Source organism: Erpetoichthys calabaricus, chromosome 2 (assembly GCF_900747795.2).
Source record: "Erpetoichthys calabaricus chromosome 2, fErpCal1.3, whole genome shotgun sequence".
Taxonomy (NCBI): domain Eukaryota; kingdom Metazoa; phylum Chordata; class Cladistia; order Polypteriformes; family Polypteridae; genus Erpetoichthys; species Erpetoichthys calabaricus.
This window is the reverse complement of record NC_041395.2, coordinates 319,864,618-319,882,553: the sequence shown is the minus strand read 5'-3', so window position 1 is coordinate 319,882,553 and position 17,936 is coordinate 319,864,618. Positions and strand designations below refer to the sequence as shown.

At 41.9% G+C, this 17,936-nt stretch overlaps 1 protein-coding gene across 1 annotated transcript in view; it reads right to left on the bottom strand.

Moving 5' to 3' along the window:
- tet1 (tet methylcytosine dioxygenase 1) overlaps positions 1–17,936 on the bottom strand; it is a 226,208-nt gene that overhangs the window by 58,671 nt on the left and 149,601 nt on the right. The window contains exon 4 of the mRNA XM_051923345.1: positions 13,038–15,378. Within this exon, the coding sequence (XP_051779305.1) occupies positions 13,038–15,378 (2,341 nt within the window). The remainder of the gene's footprint in view (positions 1–13,037; positions 15,379–17,936) is intronic.

Genomic DNA, 17,936 nt, shown 5'->3' with positions numbered 1-17,936 from the left:
TGCTGTAGCTCTCATAGAAGACTGGCTCTTCCAAGCCATCCTCTAAAATGTCTAACTCCAACATGATTTGTATTGCACTGGCCTCATTATTAAAATTTGAGTTAAGCTTACTGTTTTAACTTGTTTATTTTATTAAAATTAATGATTTAACTTAAATGGTAAAACTAAAAACAAATTAAACCAAAGAAATTAGATTAAAGAACTGCTACAGTAATTTTACATGTTCTGGCCCCTTATTAAGCTCCTGTAATATTCTCCCCCTTGACTCCCTGGCTGTTTGTTCTTCTATGAGGTTTACTTTTCTCTGACTGCTCTCCTAACTTTGCGCTCCACTTTACTTAAAATATCTTCCCTCACACCGGTTGTACTGCATCATATTAATGAACCCTTAGTTTATTGCTCTCTTAACTGCTCTACTTCCTGACCGCTAAGAACTGTTCAATCTAGTAAAACTTGCTTATTGGATATCCACTGATGGTTAATTTCTTACTGTCTTGTCTGCTCCTACAGCCATTTGTGAATGGTCAGCACCTTAATGCTATCTGCCTACATGCCGCGGCATCTTTCTCTTTAACGCTTTGAAGTCTGCCGCGGCCTTTTTTTTTCCCTAATAAGGAATCATTGTTTCTGTTACTTACTATGACACTGGTTATTTACTTACAGAGATGCCAGTGTCAGCTACTTCTGCTTCCTCAGGATCACACATTGAAGCATTGGTGGGGTTGAACTGGCAGTACTGAGTGTTACAGTTGATTATCTTGATTTCTTTGGTAACTGATTAGCTGGCATTGTCCAGAAGGTTGCTGGTTCGAATCATATTACTGACAGAAGGGATTATACTCCATTGGGCCATTGAGTAACGGCTTTAACCTGCAATTGCTCCAGGGGTGCAATTATTATAAACGTCTCTTTAGTGCCGGTGCTAGGTTATTTTCCTCCCTAGGCCAAGTTTATTAGTGGGCCATCCAACTGTTCAGTAGCTAACCCATTTGGCTGGGTTTTTCCACCCCTTATGATCTGTGCCCTGAGTCTGTTTATTTCTGAACTCTTAAGTCTATTTTTCTTACACCATTGACCAATTCAAAGAGAAACATTACAGCAGGTTTGCTTATTTTGAACAGGTCTGGATTGTCCAGCAGAGACAGCTGAGATTCCAAAGAAAAGTCCACTAAAAATGTTTGATTGCATAATTAATATCTCTGTGGACAACAATAATCCATTCTTTTCAATTTCCTTTTTAATTTTTCACTTTTCTTTATTCTGGACCTGATATCTTTAGTATTAAAAAATGTCTCAGGAATTCAATGCTAAAAGTTTGACTTTTGTACTGGTACCAGCTTTTGCACCTCAGTACCAGTACAAGAACAATACCAAAACAAATAATGGATAACTTTACCCCCCAGCATGCATGCATACACACATACTTCCCTGTGCTGCCAGACTCTGCACATCATATCAAGGACTGTGGGGAACTCTTGCTATTTTCATTGTGCAAGTATTGCTTTGATGAACCCTTGTAATTTCAAGAAGAATGATAAATCTATGTTATATTGAGAATTAAGGGTGGTTGCCAGGGACACAACCATTTGCTTTCAGTACCAAAATTAGCATAATGGTGGTAAAGTTCCATCATTAAAAATCATAACATTAATTTTCACTCATATGTAGATTTTTGATTTGATTTGATACACTTAATCCCTGAACGGAAATTGTCTTTTCTCGTGACCTTAGGAGGACCTTTTGTACTAATCCCCACTATTCTCTGCTTTTTCTTTCCAGTTCTTTTGTTTTGGCGATTTGCGACATCACCACCTGATCAAGGCGCCATGCAGCCCCCTGAGATGTTGGAATTGATGTCAGCTGTCCACGAGGCCAGCTTCAGAAAATCCTATCATGTGAAGCCTGAAAACTGAGAGGTTTGATTTAGGAACATTTATGTTAGGTAGAATGCCCAGTGGGGGCTGTGCAGACCCCTGCAGATTTTGGTTTTTTTCTACAGCCTAACTGGAGTTTTGTTTTTTTCTGTCCTCCTGGCCATCTGACCTTACCTTGTTTTGTTGTTACTTAATTCTTTAATAATATTTCCTAATCTTAATTGCTTTTCTTTTCTTGTAAGTTTCTTTGTTGTCATCTTGTAAAGCACTTTGAGCTACATTGTTGTATGAAAATGTGTTATATAAATAAATGTTGTTGTTGTTAGAGCGCAGGGTTAGCCAGGGTACAGTGCCCCTGGAACAATTTTCAAGTAAAGGGCCTTGCTCAATGGCCCAGTGGAGTAGGGTCCCTTCTGCAGTAATGAGATTTGAACTGGCCACCTTCCAGATACCAGTGCAGATCAGTGACACCCAATTATACCTTTCTTTAAGATCAAATGGCTTTTCTCCAATGGTATCCTTAATTAATTGTGCCAGTGAGTTAAAGGAGTGGCTGGAGGAGAACTACTTGTCTCTGAATACAGAAAACACATAAGTGTTGGTTGTTTGAATGAATGATGTTGAACATTCTCTCAATCTTAAACTCAGTTGAAATCACCATTAGTTTCATACAGCCAACAAATGATTTTTGGAATTATCTTTGACGCTAGCATGTCATTTAAAAGACACATTACAAAATTATCCAAAAAAATTGGATGATTAACACATTTCTTTAAATATGCAAGATTCTGAGAAATTATTTTATGCATTTATTTGATTTAGAATTGACTAATGCAAAACGTTATTCAATGGCTGTTCTAATTCTTCTTTATGCAGCTTTCAGTTAATTCAAAATTCTGCTGCAGTAATTATTACACAAAACAGAAAATACGAACACATAACTCCAGTTCTCAAGTCCTTCCTTACACTGGCTTCCCTTAAGTTTTGGGCTGATTTCATAATCCTTCTCTTAACATATAAAGCCTTAAATGGCTAAGGCCCTGCTTACTTATCTGAACTTATCATTACTTAGAAAACAAAGCGCACATTGAAATCTCAAGATTCTAGTCTGCTTAAGATTCCAAGAATTAATAAAATAACAGTGGGAGGTTGAGCTTTTAGTTACAGGGCCTTGAAGCTGTGGAATGGTCTACTTGCTACTATAAGAGGTGTCCCTTCAGTCATTTTAAATGACTGGCTGAAGACTCACGACTTTAGTTTAGCATACCCTGACTAGTGCTGGTAAATAGTTGTGTGTGTTAGTGATTTGTACATACATGTAAGTAATACAATATTTTTAAACCATTACTAAACCTTTTCTATTCTGTTTCTCTTCTCGGTATCAGGCACTTGGTGCCACTGCTCTACTGTCAGGCTGCTCTAATGCAAATGGAAAAATTGCCTCATATAAAAGAGCATTGGAATCATCAGATGGAAAGATTCTCTCATCAGAATGGACTGCCAGCACAAACTCTATTATAGGAAACAAAGAAGGGGTAGGTGGCCAGTTGGCCAAGGTCTTCAGGACTGTGACTTTGTTCTTGACATTCTTTTGTACAATTATGATCTCCTTTGTTGTCAACCGGCCATAAATCATCATTTAATTAATAAGACAGATACTGTTGGTTTCTGTTTATGTTTAATTAGTTTCTACCGCTTCACACTCGGCTGCAAACCGATCTAGAGAGAGCTGAAGATCACAGCCTGATGAAGCAAACAGGACAATATCATCTGCAAAAAGCAGTGACCCAATCCTGAGTCCACCAAACCGGACCCCCTCAACGCCCTGGCTGCGCCTAGAAATTCTGTCCATAAAAGTTATGAACAGAATCGGTGACAAAGGGCAGCCCTGGCGGAGTCCAACTCTCACTGGAAACGGGTTCGACTTACCGCCGGCAATGCGGACCAAGCTCTGGCACCGATCGTACAGGGACCGAACAGCCCTTATCAGGGGGTCCGGTACCCCATACTCCCGGAGCACCCCCCACAGGATTCCCCGAGGGACACAGTTGAACGCCTTTTCCAAGTCCACAAAACACATGTAGACTGGTTGGGCAAACTCCCATGCACCCTCCAGGACCCTGCTAAGGGTGTAGAGCTGGTCCACTGTTCCACGACCAGGACGAAAACCACACTGTTCCTCCTGAATCCGAGGCTCGACTATCCGACGGACCCTCCTCTCCAGGACTCCCAAATAGACTTTTCCAGGAAGGCTGAGGAGTGTGATCCCTCTGTAGTTGGAACACACCCTCCGATCCCCCTTCTTAAAGAGGGGGACCACCACCCCGGTCTGCCAATCCAGAGGCACTGTCCCTGATGTCCATGCGATGTTGCAGAGACGTGTCAACCAAGACAGTCCTACAACATCCAGAGCCTTGAGGAACTCCGGGCGTATCTCATCCACCCCCGAGGCCCTGCCACCAAGGAGTTTTTTGACCACCTCGGTGACCTCAGTCCCAGAGATGGGGGAGCCCACCTCTGAGTCCCCAGACTCTGCTTCCTCATTGGAAGGCATGTTAGTGGGATTGAGGAGGTCTTTGAAGTACTCCCCCCACTGACCCACAACGTCTTGAGTCGAGGTCAGCAGCGCACCATCACCACCATATACAGTGTTGACACTGCACTGCTTCCCCCTCCTGAGACACCGGACGGTGGACCAGAATCTCCTCGAAGCCATCCGAAAGTCGTTTTCCATGGCCTCCCCAAACTCCTCCCATGCCTGAGTTTTTGCCTCAGCAACCACCAAAGCCGCATTCCACTTGGCCTGCCGGTACCTATCAGCTGCCTCCAGAGTCCCACAGGACAAAAGGGTCCTGTAGGACTCCTTCTTCAGCTTGATGGCATCCCTCACCGCCGGTGTCCACCAACGGGTTCGGGGATTGCCGCCACGACAGGCACCGACCACCTTACAGCCACAGCTCCGGTCAGCTGCCTCAACAATAGAGGCACGGAACATGGCCCATTCGGACTCAATGTCCCCCACCTCCCCCGAGATGTGGTTGAAGTTCTGCCGGAGGTGGGAGTTGAAGCTACTTCTGACAGGGGGCTCTGCCAGACGTTCCCAGCAGACCCTCACAACACGTTTGGGCCTACCAGGCCTGACCGGCATCCTCCCCCACCATCGAAGCCAACTCACCACCAGGTGGTGATCAGTTGACAGCTCCACCCCTCTCTTATTATGCCCTCTCTCTCTCTTAGCGGCTGGGATGGGAATCAGCACCTCCAAATCCGAGACCATGGTCCTCAGCCGGAAAACGGTGGAGTGCCCTCTCAGGGTTGGGAGTGAGATCCTGCCCCAAGTGGAGGAGTTCAAGTATCTCGGGGTCTTGTTCACGAGTGAGGGAAGAATGGAGCGTGAGATTGACAGGCGGATCGGTGCGGCATCCGCAGTAATGCAGGCTCTGCATCGGTCTGTCGTGGTGAAAAAGGAGCTCAGCCGTAAGGCAAAGCTCTCAATTTACCAGTCGATCTATGTTCCTACCCTCACCTATGGTCATGAGCTATGGGTAGTGACCGAAAGAACGAGATTGCGAATACAAGCGGCTGAAATGAGTTTCCTCCGCAGGCTGTCTGGGCTTTCCCTTAAAGATAGGGTGAGAAGCTCAGTCATCCGGGAGGGGCTCAGAGTAGAGCCGCTGCTCCTCCGCATCGAAAGGAGTCAGATGAGGTGGCTCGGGCATCTGATCAGGATGCCTCCCTGGTGAGGTGTTCCGGGCACGTCTAACTGGGAGGAGGCCCCAGGGAAGACCCAGGACACGCTGGAGGGACTATGTCTCTCGGCTGGCCTGGGAACGCCTTGGGATTCTCCCGGAAGAACTAGAAGAAGTGGCCGGGGAGAGGGAAGTCTGGGCATCTCTGCTCAAGCTGCTGCCCCCGCGACCCGATCTCGGATAAGTGGAAGAGGATGGATGGATGGATGGATGGATGGATGGATTTCTACCTTGTTCTCTGTGTATTAATAAATCTGTATGTATATGTGTTCCAATTCTGTATTTAGCAATTAGAATAACCTATACTTATATTTTAACTGAGAACTGCTCACAGTGCTTTGCGTCTGCACTCAGTTACGAGTGCTATACAAAAAAATAAGTTGTTGTTGTACCGCATAATATTATAATAGATACATTCTTGATCCTTCCGTGGAACCAGAGCCAATCCTGGGAGCAATGGGCACCAAGGCCTGATCTCTGGACAGGGTGCCAGTCCATTATAGGGTGAACTCGCATGCACACCACAGAGTCAGTTTAGAGCTGGTAATTAGCTTGGATGTCTTCAGGGATGTGAGAGGAAAGTGGAGTATTCAAAGGAATATCCATGCAGACACGGAAAGAATATGTAAACTCCATATGTGCAAAGACAGGACACAGGATTTGAACAGATCCATGAAGCAGAAGTACTAACCACTAAGTTACTGTGCTGTCCCCTTCATAGATATAATTCACAGACATTTTGTATCTACAGGTTATAAGACTAGCCCACAGCTACTCATACTGAGAGTTCAATAACTGGACCCAGTGTTAATAATGGCCCTATATAGTGTGCGCTTAAAGATCATCTGGTGTTGTATTCAATGTCTACTGTTTGTACTGAACTCCTGTCAGTATTCCGCAGGAGACATGCAAGTACAAATCTTATTGTACTGTGGACACATGACAATAACCTTTAACTTGAGCTATGAACAGATTGTACAAATCCCCACACAGTACTTTCAAAATTGTGTGACAATTTAAGGCCATAAGAAGTCACACAGGTTATTAATAACACAATATCCATCCATTTACTGATCCTGTTTGATCTAATTTTAGGGTCTAAAAAAGGTGTAGATCCATCCGAGTTGAATCAGCACAGGACAGGACTTCAGTCCATCACTGGGCACACTCACTCATGTCAAGCCGATTTACAATTGCTAATGAACCTAATGTGCACCATTATAAAATGTAGGAGGAAACCCTGGAAGTACCTCCTGAAAACCCCAGGCAAAGTATGCAGACTCCAGACAGAGAATGACTGGGCTGAGATCTGAACCCATAAATTTGATAATACAGTATGTGAGCCGAACCTACAGAAGTACCAAGGTGGTCAAGCAAATATCTAATTACAGACGTTTTTGAGGCTTATTTATGTTAGAACATTTTATTTTTTTAATAAATTCAACTTCTTGGACAGAGCTTGTGTTACTAATTGGTGTTATACAGACAGCATGTTCTTTGAAATGGTGCCTGTATAGCACAAAGTGGCCTTCTTATTTTCAGATTACGCATGCTGAATGTTCTCATAAAACTGTTAAAATGTTATGTATCACTTTGATAATTAGCTTGTTGGATGAAATGATAATGATAATGAACTGTAGTCATTTATCTGTTATATTGAGTGTGTAAACTACTTCCTTTTTTATATTTGTATACATTCAGTATAATTAACACTACATCTCATTCCCCAAAGAAACATTAAAGAAATATTTAGAATCATATCTCAAAAAGGGCTGTAAAAAGTAACTTGAAAAACTATTGGGTCAAAAGGCATTGCTGACTGCAATGTAAATGTACCAAAATGTTTACCCAAAGATCTGGAGAAGACTGCCTTATGAAGGCAGAATATAAATTCACTTCTTAAACACATTGAACATGGGAAAGACGCTATATAAATAAAGTGCACTATTGTTATTATTATGATTGTAGAACTAGGGGGTTTGCTCGCCAACCCCCCTGACCTGCGCTATGCACAGCCACTTTGCGTCTCTGTCGCTCGCATTGTGAAGAGGGGGGCTGAACTACCCCAAGGAGACGCGGTCGCTCCTCTGAAACCCCCTCTTAAACGGTGATACAATGGGAAACAAATAGTTTTTTTTTTACCTCTAACCCTAACCCTAACCCTAATTTTACCTCCTCTTTGCTCAATCAGCTGCTGGGCTGCTGCTGCTGCCGTGTCACATGATCTGCATCTTGCATGGCGCATCAAATATTTAAAAGCCTACACAGCAGCCGTCCTACTCTTTGTCTATTATTTCTGGCCCCAGGTGTGGTTAAATCTTTTGGCACAAAGTCTCGTCTTTCGGGACGTGAGTTCTTGATATTTTTTAGTTTAGAATTTAAAAACGGAATAAGAATCTGAAATCTAACAACATCATATTAAAGTTTGATCAATTCTGAAAAGAATGATACCAAACATATATATATGTAGGTTTTAAAATAAGCCCAATTTAAAGCGTGACATAAAAATGTCACATAAAATCGTTGCACTTTTAGGCTTAAGATTTTATTTATATAGAGTAGATTGCAGGCTAAGTGCCATCCTGTCAAAACATTTTGAGCTGCCTACATTTTCTTTGCATTCATGAGGGAATCGTCTCAGCGTTATGGGTAAGCTGTTCTGATTTAAGAGGCAGTCAGGACACTGAAACATATTGTATGCCTGATGATTTTTGGGTTCTGACGACAACACGCTATCAATATCCAACGGTATACTAGACAAGCATGCAAATCTGACAGCATAAAAGACACACAAACTTTACCTCATCTTACATTTTTATCCTAGTAAACATCAGGCTAAGGCTCTATACAAGCACTCAGTTGTACTACAATCGTTAACAATTAACACTGCCATCTGAACCACACTTTTTTAGCTAAATCTTCTTTTAGTATCATTTTTTGTTACATTTTGGTGAAACATTAAAGGTCCCTCTATTACATAACATTCTCAGATCGACTTAATCAAATTCAGGCTTATTAAGGAACCACCGCCTATTCCAGCACATTTCACACAAAGTAGGACCTTATCCTGGACGCAGTGCCAATCCAATGCAGTGTCAACACGCACCCACACTGGGACAAGTTTTTGGTTGGTTAAACTAACGACACCCAGGAATACTCAACAACAGAAAGGTGCAAGATCTAAACCCAGAGTGACACAGCATGCCATGCCAAACTACTGTACATCCAATCTTTACCATTACTGTCCCTTTAAATTGATTTGCACTTCTTTATACAAAGGCTGAATTGCTTTATGCTTGCCCACATCTAAGGAAGCAAATCCATGTCAGATTTTTCACCCATAAAGCTCACACTCTACCCCATCCCAAACGCATTCAGATTGAGGTCTGGTGACCGAGCAAGCCATTGGAGTGAACTGAAAGGATCTACGTGGTCAGCAGTTATGCTTAGGTACACAGAGTCGTCAGCATGGTTCTGAGCAAAGAGGCAGCCAGTGCGCTTCTTGGATGGAAACCTGTCAATGAGTGCATCGCTACAGCACAGTTTAAATCGAGGCATACGACAACGACCATCGTTCAAGTTTATGCGCAGACTGAAGATCCAGATGATGCGGAAAAGGAAAGGTATTCCAATGCATGTGCCGAATCTGGTCAACATCATCGATCAACAGGGTGGTGAAGATTCGACTCTACAATAGCATCATGGTGTCAACTGCCATATATGCTAGCGAGACATGGAGAACGATGAAAAGCGTCACCCGACACTGTAACGTATGTTACCAAAGATGCCTACTACAGATAGTGTGATAACATTACCAACGAGGAAGTGCTGCAGAGGAACATAAATTGGAAGACACTGCCACTGTGGGCCATGTGTTCCGGCTACTGGACCACCAAATCCCTAAGACTACAATGAACTGGAAATCCAGAAATGGGAAGAGAAAGCAGGGATGCCCATTTAAGACCTGGCGAGCAATCTGCTGAGAAGATCTCAAAGTCGTTCATATCGAGTGGGAAGATGCTCCAAATATTGCGACTGACTGAAGACATTGGACACAACTTGCTGTCCAATGTGCTGAATGGGGCAGAAGGAACTAAACTAAACTAAACACTGAGGCACTTAAATGATGCTCAGTTGCTATTTGAGTTGCGTTCACATCACAAGCTCAATTCCAATTTTTTACTCAGATCGGATTTGCCTGTCTTGACCATTTGCAATCATGAGTACAGGTGACCTACACCTAACTGTAATGTGAACACATCTGTCCTCCAAAAACAGCACACATGCACACATTGATACATTTGTGTACAAGTGATCTGTGTTACCAAAAACAAAAACGTCATATTTGTGAGGTGACTCATGCTATTAAAACCGACAAAATGGACAAGCTTTAGCTAGTGTATGCATTGCATTTTGCTCTGAAGGATGGAAAACAGTTCGTCAGCTATACAGATTAGGTCGAGAAGGCAGAAAAAAAAGCTAACTTTTATTGTTTTCCCAGCAATTGTTGGCACTGCTGCACCAAGAGATGTATGGATACGAGAATGGAGCCAGCAGTATTGTTGTAGCTGTAGCTCTTCTCCATTGTTGTTTTGCCACAACACTGGTGTTGACTGATGAGACCAGTGCTCAGCCCATGCGTACAGGCAAAAAAAAAATACATGAATTCCGATCTGAACGGTCTCATTCATGTCGCTTCACCATGAATCGGATTCGTATATGGGACCACATATGAAAGTGACTCAAATCTGATTTGAAAAGACTGGATTTCTGCATCCACACAGCCCTGAAAACATCAGATATGTACCAAATTAAGGCAAAATAATCGGATTTGAGTCACTTCAGCCTCGTAAAGTGAATGTAGCTTTACATGCTTAAGAAAACATTACAAGTCCCACCATCATCCCGTACTGTTGATACAAAACAGGATGGATCCATGGATTCATGCTGTTTATTCAAATTCTGACACAAACATCTGCTTACTGCTGCAGAAATTAAGATCTGTAGGACCAGATGACATTTGTAGAATCTTGGTAACTGCCCAGATTTGGTGATCTCATGTGTACTGTAGCATGAGCTGGCTGGACTGAACCTGGCATGGTCTTCTACTGCTGTAGCCCATTTGTTTCAAAGTCTCACAGGACTGTGTGTTCAGTGGTACCTTTCTGAAAACCACCGTTATTTAAGGTTTGTGGCTTTTCTTGAATAAGTCTGGTCATTCTCCCCAGACCTCCCTCAATAATGTGGTCTTTTCACCCATGAACTGCAGTTCACTGGATATTCAGTTCACAGTTGGTGCTGTGGATTCTGTACACTACCGTTGTGGATATATCCAGCAAATATGTGAAATAAGGAATATTGCACAGGCTTGCGCCATGGTCCCAATGTCGCTCCTACTCTGGAGCAGGGGTCTCAGAAAGGGTTCTCACTTGGGTTATGTGAGTTTAGGACTGAAGCCAGGAAGCACTTCTTTACACTAAGAGTTGTGGAACAAACTGGGACATGTAGTTGAAGCAGAAACCTTAAAAGCCTTTAAAAAAAATCTGAATTAGATATTAGGACAGCTTAGCTATTAGCTAACCAGGAGTGTCGAACTCCGGGCCTAAAGGGCCGCAGTGGCTACGGGTTTTCATTCTAACCCTTTTCCTAATCAGTGAGTAGTTTTCACTGCTAATTAACTCCTTTTCCCTTCATTTCAATAGCCCTGTTTTTAAGGACTCAGTTCTCTGAATTGATGTTTCTCCATTAAATGGCAGCCAAACAGAAATGACACATGAAACGAGCCAACAGATGACCAGCTAAACTGGGGTTTCAAACTCCAACCAATTTCACTCCAACCAGTCTCTTAATGAGAAGCTGATTCTTGCTGTTAATTAAGCCTGTTACTTAATTCAATGGCTTGTTGCTGCTCTCATTCTGCCACAACAGACATTTCCAAATCTGTTGTTTTTCTGTCATATGGTGGCTTGTTTGATGTCTCATTATTGTTTGGCTACTAATTAAGGAAAAAGAGACAACTAAGGGGCCTGAGTCAAGTTAATTAAAACTAAAGGAAAAGAAGATAATCAGCAGTAAGAGCGGCTCACTAATGAAGAAGAAGGTTAGAATGAAAACATGCAGCCACTGCGGCCCTCGAGGACCGGAGTTCAACACCTGTGAGCTAAACAAACGGGCTTGATGGACTAAATGGTCTCCTCTTGTTTGTCAGGTTTGGTGAGAATAACATTAGGGATACAGCCATTATTGAACACTTGTGTATGTGTCTACTGTTGAGAAGGAAAAACAGATTAGAAAAGGCATGAAAGTAATATGATTCAGTTTTTTTTACTATTTTTCACCACTCAATTCTCAATTACTTAGATTTTTACTTTTTCCTAGGGGTTTTGAACCAGGAATTCAAATTTAAAGTTTAATTTTACGAATTTACTTAAGTTTAAGTTGTACAAAATAATTTTTTACTTATTTAGACACCATTTTGTTTCTCATGGGTATTGTCATGGAAACCTCGTTGAAAATGCACAGTGAGCGATTATGTATTCACTGACATTCCGAGTTTGTGGATATACCTCTTATAACACTTAGCTATCGATAATCTTCAATTCTAAGTTTTCTTAGCTGACGAATTTTGTGCTTTGTATCTTCGACTCTGATTTTTGATTAGTATTTTTGTTTGTTTAGAACATTCGAACAATCTAGATGAGAGCAGGCCATTCAGCCCAATAAAGCTCACCAGTCCTATTCACTTAATTCTTCCAAAATAACATCAAGTCTTTTGACAAAAGATAGGACAATTACTTGGTTTCAATCTTTGGTACTTTTATTTGACTACACCTCTTTTTCTTGGCGTATTCAAACTATCATTTTTGCTTGAAAGGACTTGAAGCCAAAAGTCAAAAGCTCAGTAAACAAAGCTTAAGATGTAATGTGAAAACGTAGTCTACAGGAGTACTAATTAATCAAGCCAACAGACATTAATTATCACAAAACACCACATAAACTGTTTTTTGTTATCCATAAACTTTAAAAACAGGAGAGATGTGTGATACCAACCTTTATATCAATGCACAAGTGACATCACATGTCACGACCTCCTATGGTAGCAAAGGACATTAGTACCACAAAAACAGTACAGCCCAAAATGGATGTGATGTGAAACATTTTCAATGAATTGCAAACGACCCCAAGTTACAAAACTAATTACAGAAATTGATTCCACATATTCCAAAACCCCTCAAAAGAAGAAAACAACACATTAGTATTTAGAAAAATAAAACAGAATAAACTTTCATAACTCATGTCAATTGGTAGGAAAGCTTTCAAGGTCTTCAAGTGTGACAGTCAAATAAGGCATCTTCTATAAGAAGGCACTAATTCAAAGTGACAGGCAGAACGGTGAATTTTTAAACTTACTTACCAACGCAGTTGCAGGTTGGTACCTCGAGCCCCTTCTTAGAGGGGGTGTCAAGAAGGTTTTTAGTTTGCGTGTCCAGGAACTTCATTGGTGAATCCAGAAAACTGTTCAGGGTAGTTTTAGATGGAGTCAGTCCTCCATTCTGATTGGCTTCAGACTCCGAAGGTGTCAAGTTGGAGGTTGAAAGAACTGTAACAGCACCAGAGGTTTCCACCTTGATCCACCTCTCAGCCTCGACAGCAGTGTTGCCATTTTGCTGCCGTACTTCTTTACAGTACGGTGGGTCACTCATCAAGTGGTCAGTTGTTGTAGCACCATAAGGCTGGTCAGAGGCTGGCGATTCCTGAGTATGTGAGATGCCTTCCTCTTTCAGCACAGCATTAGCAGTGAGGCCTGTAGTGCTTTGCTTCAACAGCTCGTTGGATTTAAAGTCAGGATATCCATTGGAAAGAGACAGCTCTGTGGTTTTGTCACTTACTGCTTCAGATAAAGAGTAGTAGCATCCTGCCTCCTTGTTGGGATTCTGATCATTGGCGCATTCAGATTTAACTGGATAGGGCAGCATGGACAGGGCATTGCTGGCAGGGAACTGAGACTGTGCTACCTGAGCATTTCTGGATATGCTGGATGAGAACTGGATTTGCGTTTGCGGAAGAAAGAGAAGGGGTTTGCGTTGCCCCGTCTGCTGCGTTGTTTGTACCTTTTGCACTTTAGCTCTCTTATTCTGTGCAGGCAGAAGCTTTGAGTTGAGACTTTTCTGAAGAAGCTGACTAACATGTTTTAGATGAGACTCGGTCCAAATGCTTTGGCCTTTTCTTTTTCTGTCTGTCTGGTTTTCTGGTGGCATTGGTGACTTCTTGGGTGTTTTCGACTTTATTGGGGGAGTTGGGGGAGAAACTGCTTCCACTTTTTTGGCGTTTTGAAACGGATTGCTCCTGATAGCAGGAACGGGAATACCTTGTGGAATCTTGTTCTCTTGTCGATGCAATGGCTGCTGATGTGTTTGACCGTCAATGGTGGAAGCGTTTAGTGAAGTATCTTGGGCTGGCGGTTTTGCTTTGATGATAAAGGCTAGCTGAGCTAGCTGTGCTGCTGCATCCTCTTCATCCTTATTTCTGGGCCTAACCAGAGCATTGCCATCTGAACTAGTGCATGTTTTATCTTCTTCAGCTTGTTTGTTTACATCGGAAGTGTTATGTTGCCAGTTTTTTAAAGATACAATTGCTGGGGAGCCACGGGAGCTTCCACCCAAACATTCTGATTGCCCACTGTTTCTAATTACACTACAGCTTGCATCAATCAGATCCTGCAGAGAAAGACGTTCCTCTAATTTTATGCCAGCAGACTTGGGTTCTAGTCTGGTTTGGTTGGATGGTTCCTGTGGGACATCTGCCCCTTGATACACCCTCGGACAGACTGACAGTTTCTCCTCTGGTAAGATGTCTCTTTCCAGTGGCTCTCCATTTGGCTGGCGTGTACTGCATGTGCCCAAAGCAGCATCTGAAGTCGCCAACCAGTCCCGGGTTGTATTTTTTTTCACAACTGATAGCTCAGTTAAGGCCTCAACTGCTATCGCCTGCTCAATACTTAGGTTGTTATTCTCTACCAAGGATAAAAGACAGGGTTGAGAAAGCTTGAAAGAAGTACTACCGCAGCTGGAAGAGGCATCTGATTTAAGTAAACTTAAAGCACCGTTTTCTGAATAAAGTTCTTCATCGTCTGAAAAGACCAAGTCCTCCCGCTTTCTGCCACAGCCTTTAATTACCAAAAAATGTCTTTTGCAGCCATTTGTAGAAGCACCTTTCTTGGTAGAATATGGTTGCGCTGTTGGGTGGTCCTCCTGTTTTTCAGAGCTCAAGTAGCTTGGAGCTGTGGTCAAAGTGCTTAAGGCATCACCCTCGCTAGCATTCACTTTGTGAGTGGATAAGTTCAAATGGTTGTTCTCGAGGGGCCCATCTGAATGGTCTTCAAGCTTCACTTTTTTAAAGGGAACAGAAAATTCTGATATAGCACCATCTTTTGATTGGATTCCTTGTATGGGGGAGAGTGCAAATGACTCCTGCTTTTCAGGTAATGGATTGCATGTATTAGTGCCATGTTCTTTATCAGTCTGATCCAAAGATGATGGGGCATCTTTAGAAGTGTCAACGTCTTCATTGTTATTACAAGAAAGTTTCTGATCCTCATCCTCTTTGCTCTGGCTTTCTATTACAGTAGTCACACTGTCCTCTTCCACAGGTGGGATGTGGATAAGCTGCAAGCTCGATTCCTCTGTTTGGACAATGGAACCTTCTTCCATCTGAACTGACTTTGAGCCATTTAATAATTCTCCATTGTGGTCTACCTGAAAGAAAAAAAAAACAGTGCAGAAGACATTTTAGGAAAACCTGAAATAAATGGGTTCCTTCACAAAAACACAGAAGCACAGACTGAAGTTGGTAATGAATACATTTCTGACAAATGCTGGAAAGTTTTAGCATCACTTCACATAAGTAACTCAAATAATGGTATAGATGAGTAAACAATTTTTGTGCTTATTCCACAACTTACTCGAGATGAAGTATGAAGACAATAGCAATGCCTACTTACACTGTAATCACAGAATTAAACATAGTGTGGGTGCATGGATGATCTGTCATTGTCAGGTGTCAGCTGTTCCTGGAACAACATCAGAACTGATACTTCAGGACATTCATTAACATTCAACGAATCAGCTTTGACAAAACAGACCCTCTACTTTTGTCTCTTCTTGGCATCCTTCCATGAATCTGCTATACTGTTAAGCTTTCACTTGGAGATACTGGGAGCCTTGGAATCCAAGAATGACAAGAGTTTTTGCTGTGCACCATTCCCCACCATAACGTCTGTGGGGGGGAGCAAAGGTTTTGATGAATCAAAACTTTAGATCTTCAGTTTTTGACAAATCTCGACGTTTTAGGGTCCCCCGATACCAAAAACATCTGTATCTCAATGATGGGTGTGTGTCTATCTGTGTGTCACAGTTTCTTGAGAACGGTCTACAGCTAAAACAGCTGGATGGAAAAATACCTCAAAACTTAAGCCTGTTATGAGATGACGATGGGCTGATTAGTTTTTGAGCCAAATCGTTCAAGAGAAAGAGACACTCTAGAGAAACCCTCAAATACCGTCATTCTGCAATTAATTATGAATTCTTCTTGTCTATTGCTATCATAATGACTTATTTTATGATCAGAAAGATCAGCATCAGAGCGGTAAATAATTACTGAAATGTTATAGAATAGTTTGGGTAACTTGGTTCCTAGGATGCAAAGTCTAGTGACACGTTCAAATTTTTATTGGACCACTGGGCACCAACTCGTATAATACTGTGGAATGCCTGGAGAGGGTGGCTGGCCAGGTGGCTTGGTACCTCAAAACTTTGATTATGTCTGACGTTTAACACTAGAATTACCAGAGCCTATGAAAAAACTCGTAGATCCGGCCCACCTTAAATCCGTTCGCACCTCTCTGTCAGCGTCTTTTGTCCTGTAAATGTGCCAATAAAGACAAGCAGCAAGCAGCCTACTATTCCATCCCCCCACTGCCGCAGACCGTGCACAAAGTTCTCTCAGCTCATGCCTTGATTGATTATCTGGGAGTGAAGTGCTGGAGTTTTAGAGTGAAAATAATAGATTGTTATTTGGAACACATGCATTTCATGTGTGTTCCGTTTCTACAATAACCTGTGTAAACACATTGTTAAAACAGAAACGTTTTTCATATTTTAGTAGTAAATCACAAAATGTTGACATAAACTATATAATGTGTGAAGTCTGAAGTCCAAAGATCAAGTAAACACTTTCACAAAAGGTTCAAGGATAAAACAAAAGCTTCTGTGGCGTAGCGGTAAGATTTGCTGACTTGTAATCAAGAGTCCCCATTTCGATCCCCACTGCCTCCTATATTTGCCGTTTTCAGAAGTGAGCTGCTCTTATTGTTAATATTACACAGTACACACATACATTTGGTTTCCGTCTGTAACAGACGGTGGACATTTATACTACTTGTGAAAGTTACCGTTTTATTTTCACTTTTATTCTCTCAGTCACGATCACAATACATACTACCGCCCCCCCCACCCAGGGATCAGACGCTGATAGTTTTGATTTGAAACTGGGAATAACTGTAGATGTGAGTGGTGTTTTGGGGCAATGGAACTGGACATTCTCTGATCTGGAGGGATAAAAGCTGACACACAAACGCTGGTGAATCTGCCTTCTTCGTATCTCACGATCACTTGATTTTTTTTTATATTCAGTTTTATTGAGTGTTCCTGCTCACGCTGAATTAGTGTGCATCTTATGGTGTATGATGTCAAAAAAAAAAAAAAAAACAATCGGAAGGTTGCCAGTTCGAATCCCCTAAATGCCAAAAGGAATTCTGCTCTGTTGGGCCCTTGAGCAAGGCCCTTAACCTACAATTGCTGTGCGCTTTGAGTAGTGAAAAGTGCTATATAAATGCAAAGAATTATTATATCTTCCTGTCTTGCTCTGTCACCCCCATCACCTGCATGTCCTCTCTCACCACATCCATAAACCTTCTCTTAGGCCTTCCTCTTTTTCTCTTCCCTGGCAGCTCAATCCTTAGCATCCTTCTCCCAATATACTCAGCATCTCTCCTCTGCACATGTCCAAACCAAAAATAGCAGTGGCCCTAGCACTGACCTCTGTGGAACACCACTCTTAATATCACTTCATTAATTAATACTATGATAATTTCTAATAAATGTAAGTATACTAAATACAAAATCAACCAGGTATTGTCAAGCAAAATTTAACCACTAAAGTGAAAAAAAAACTCTTCACTATTATCAGAAAAAAGATTTTCTCATTAAAGTATTTATACATTAATGTTGACAACAAAACAACCAGATGTAATTAA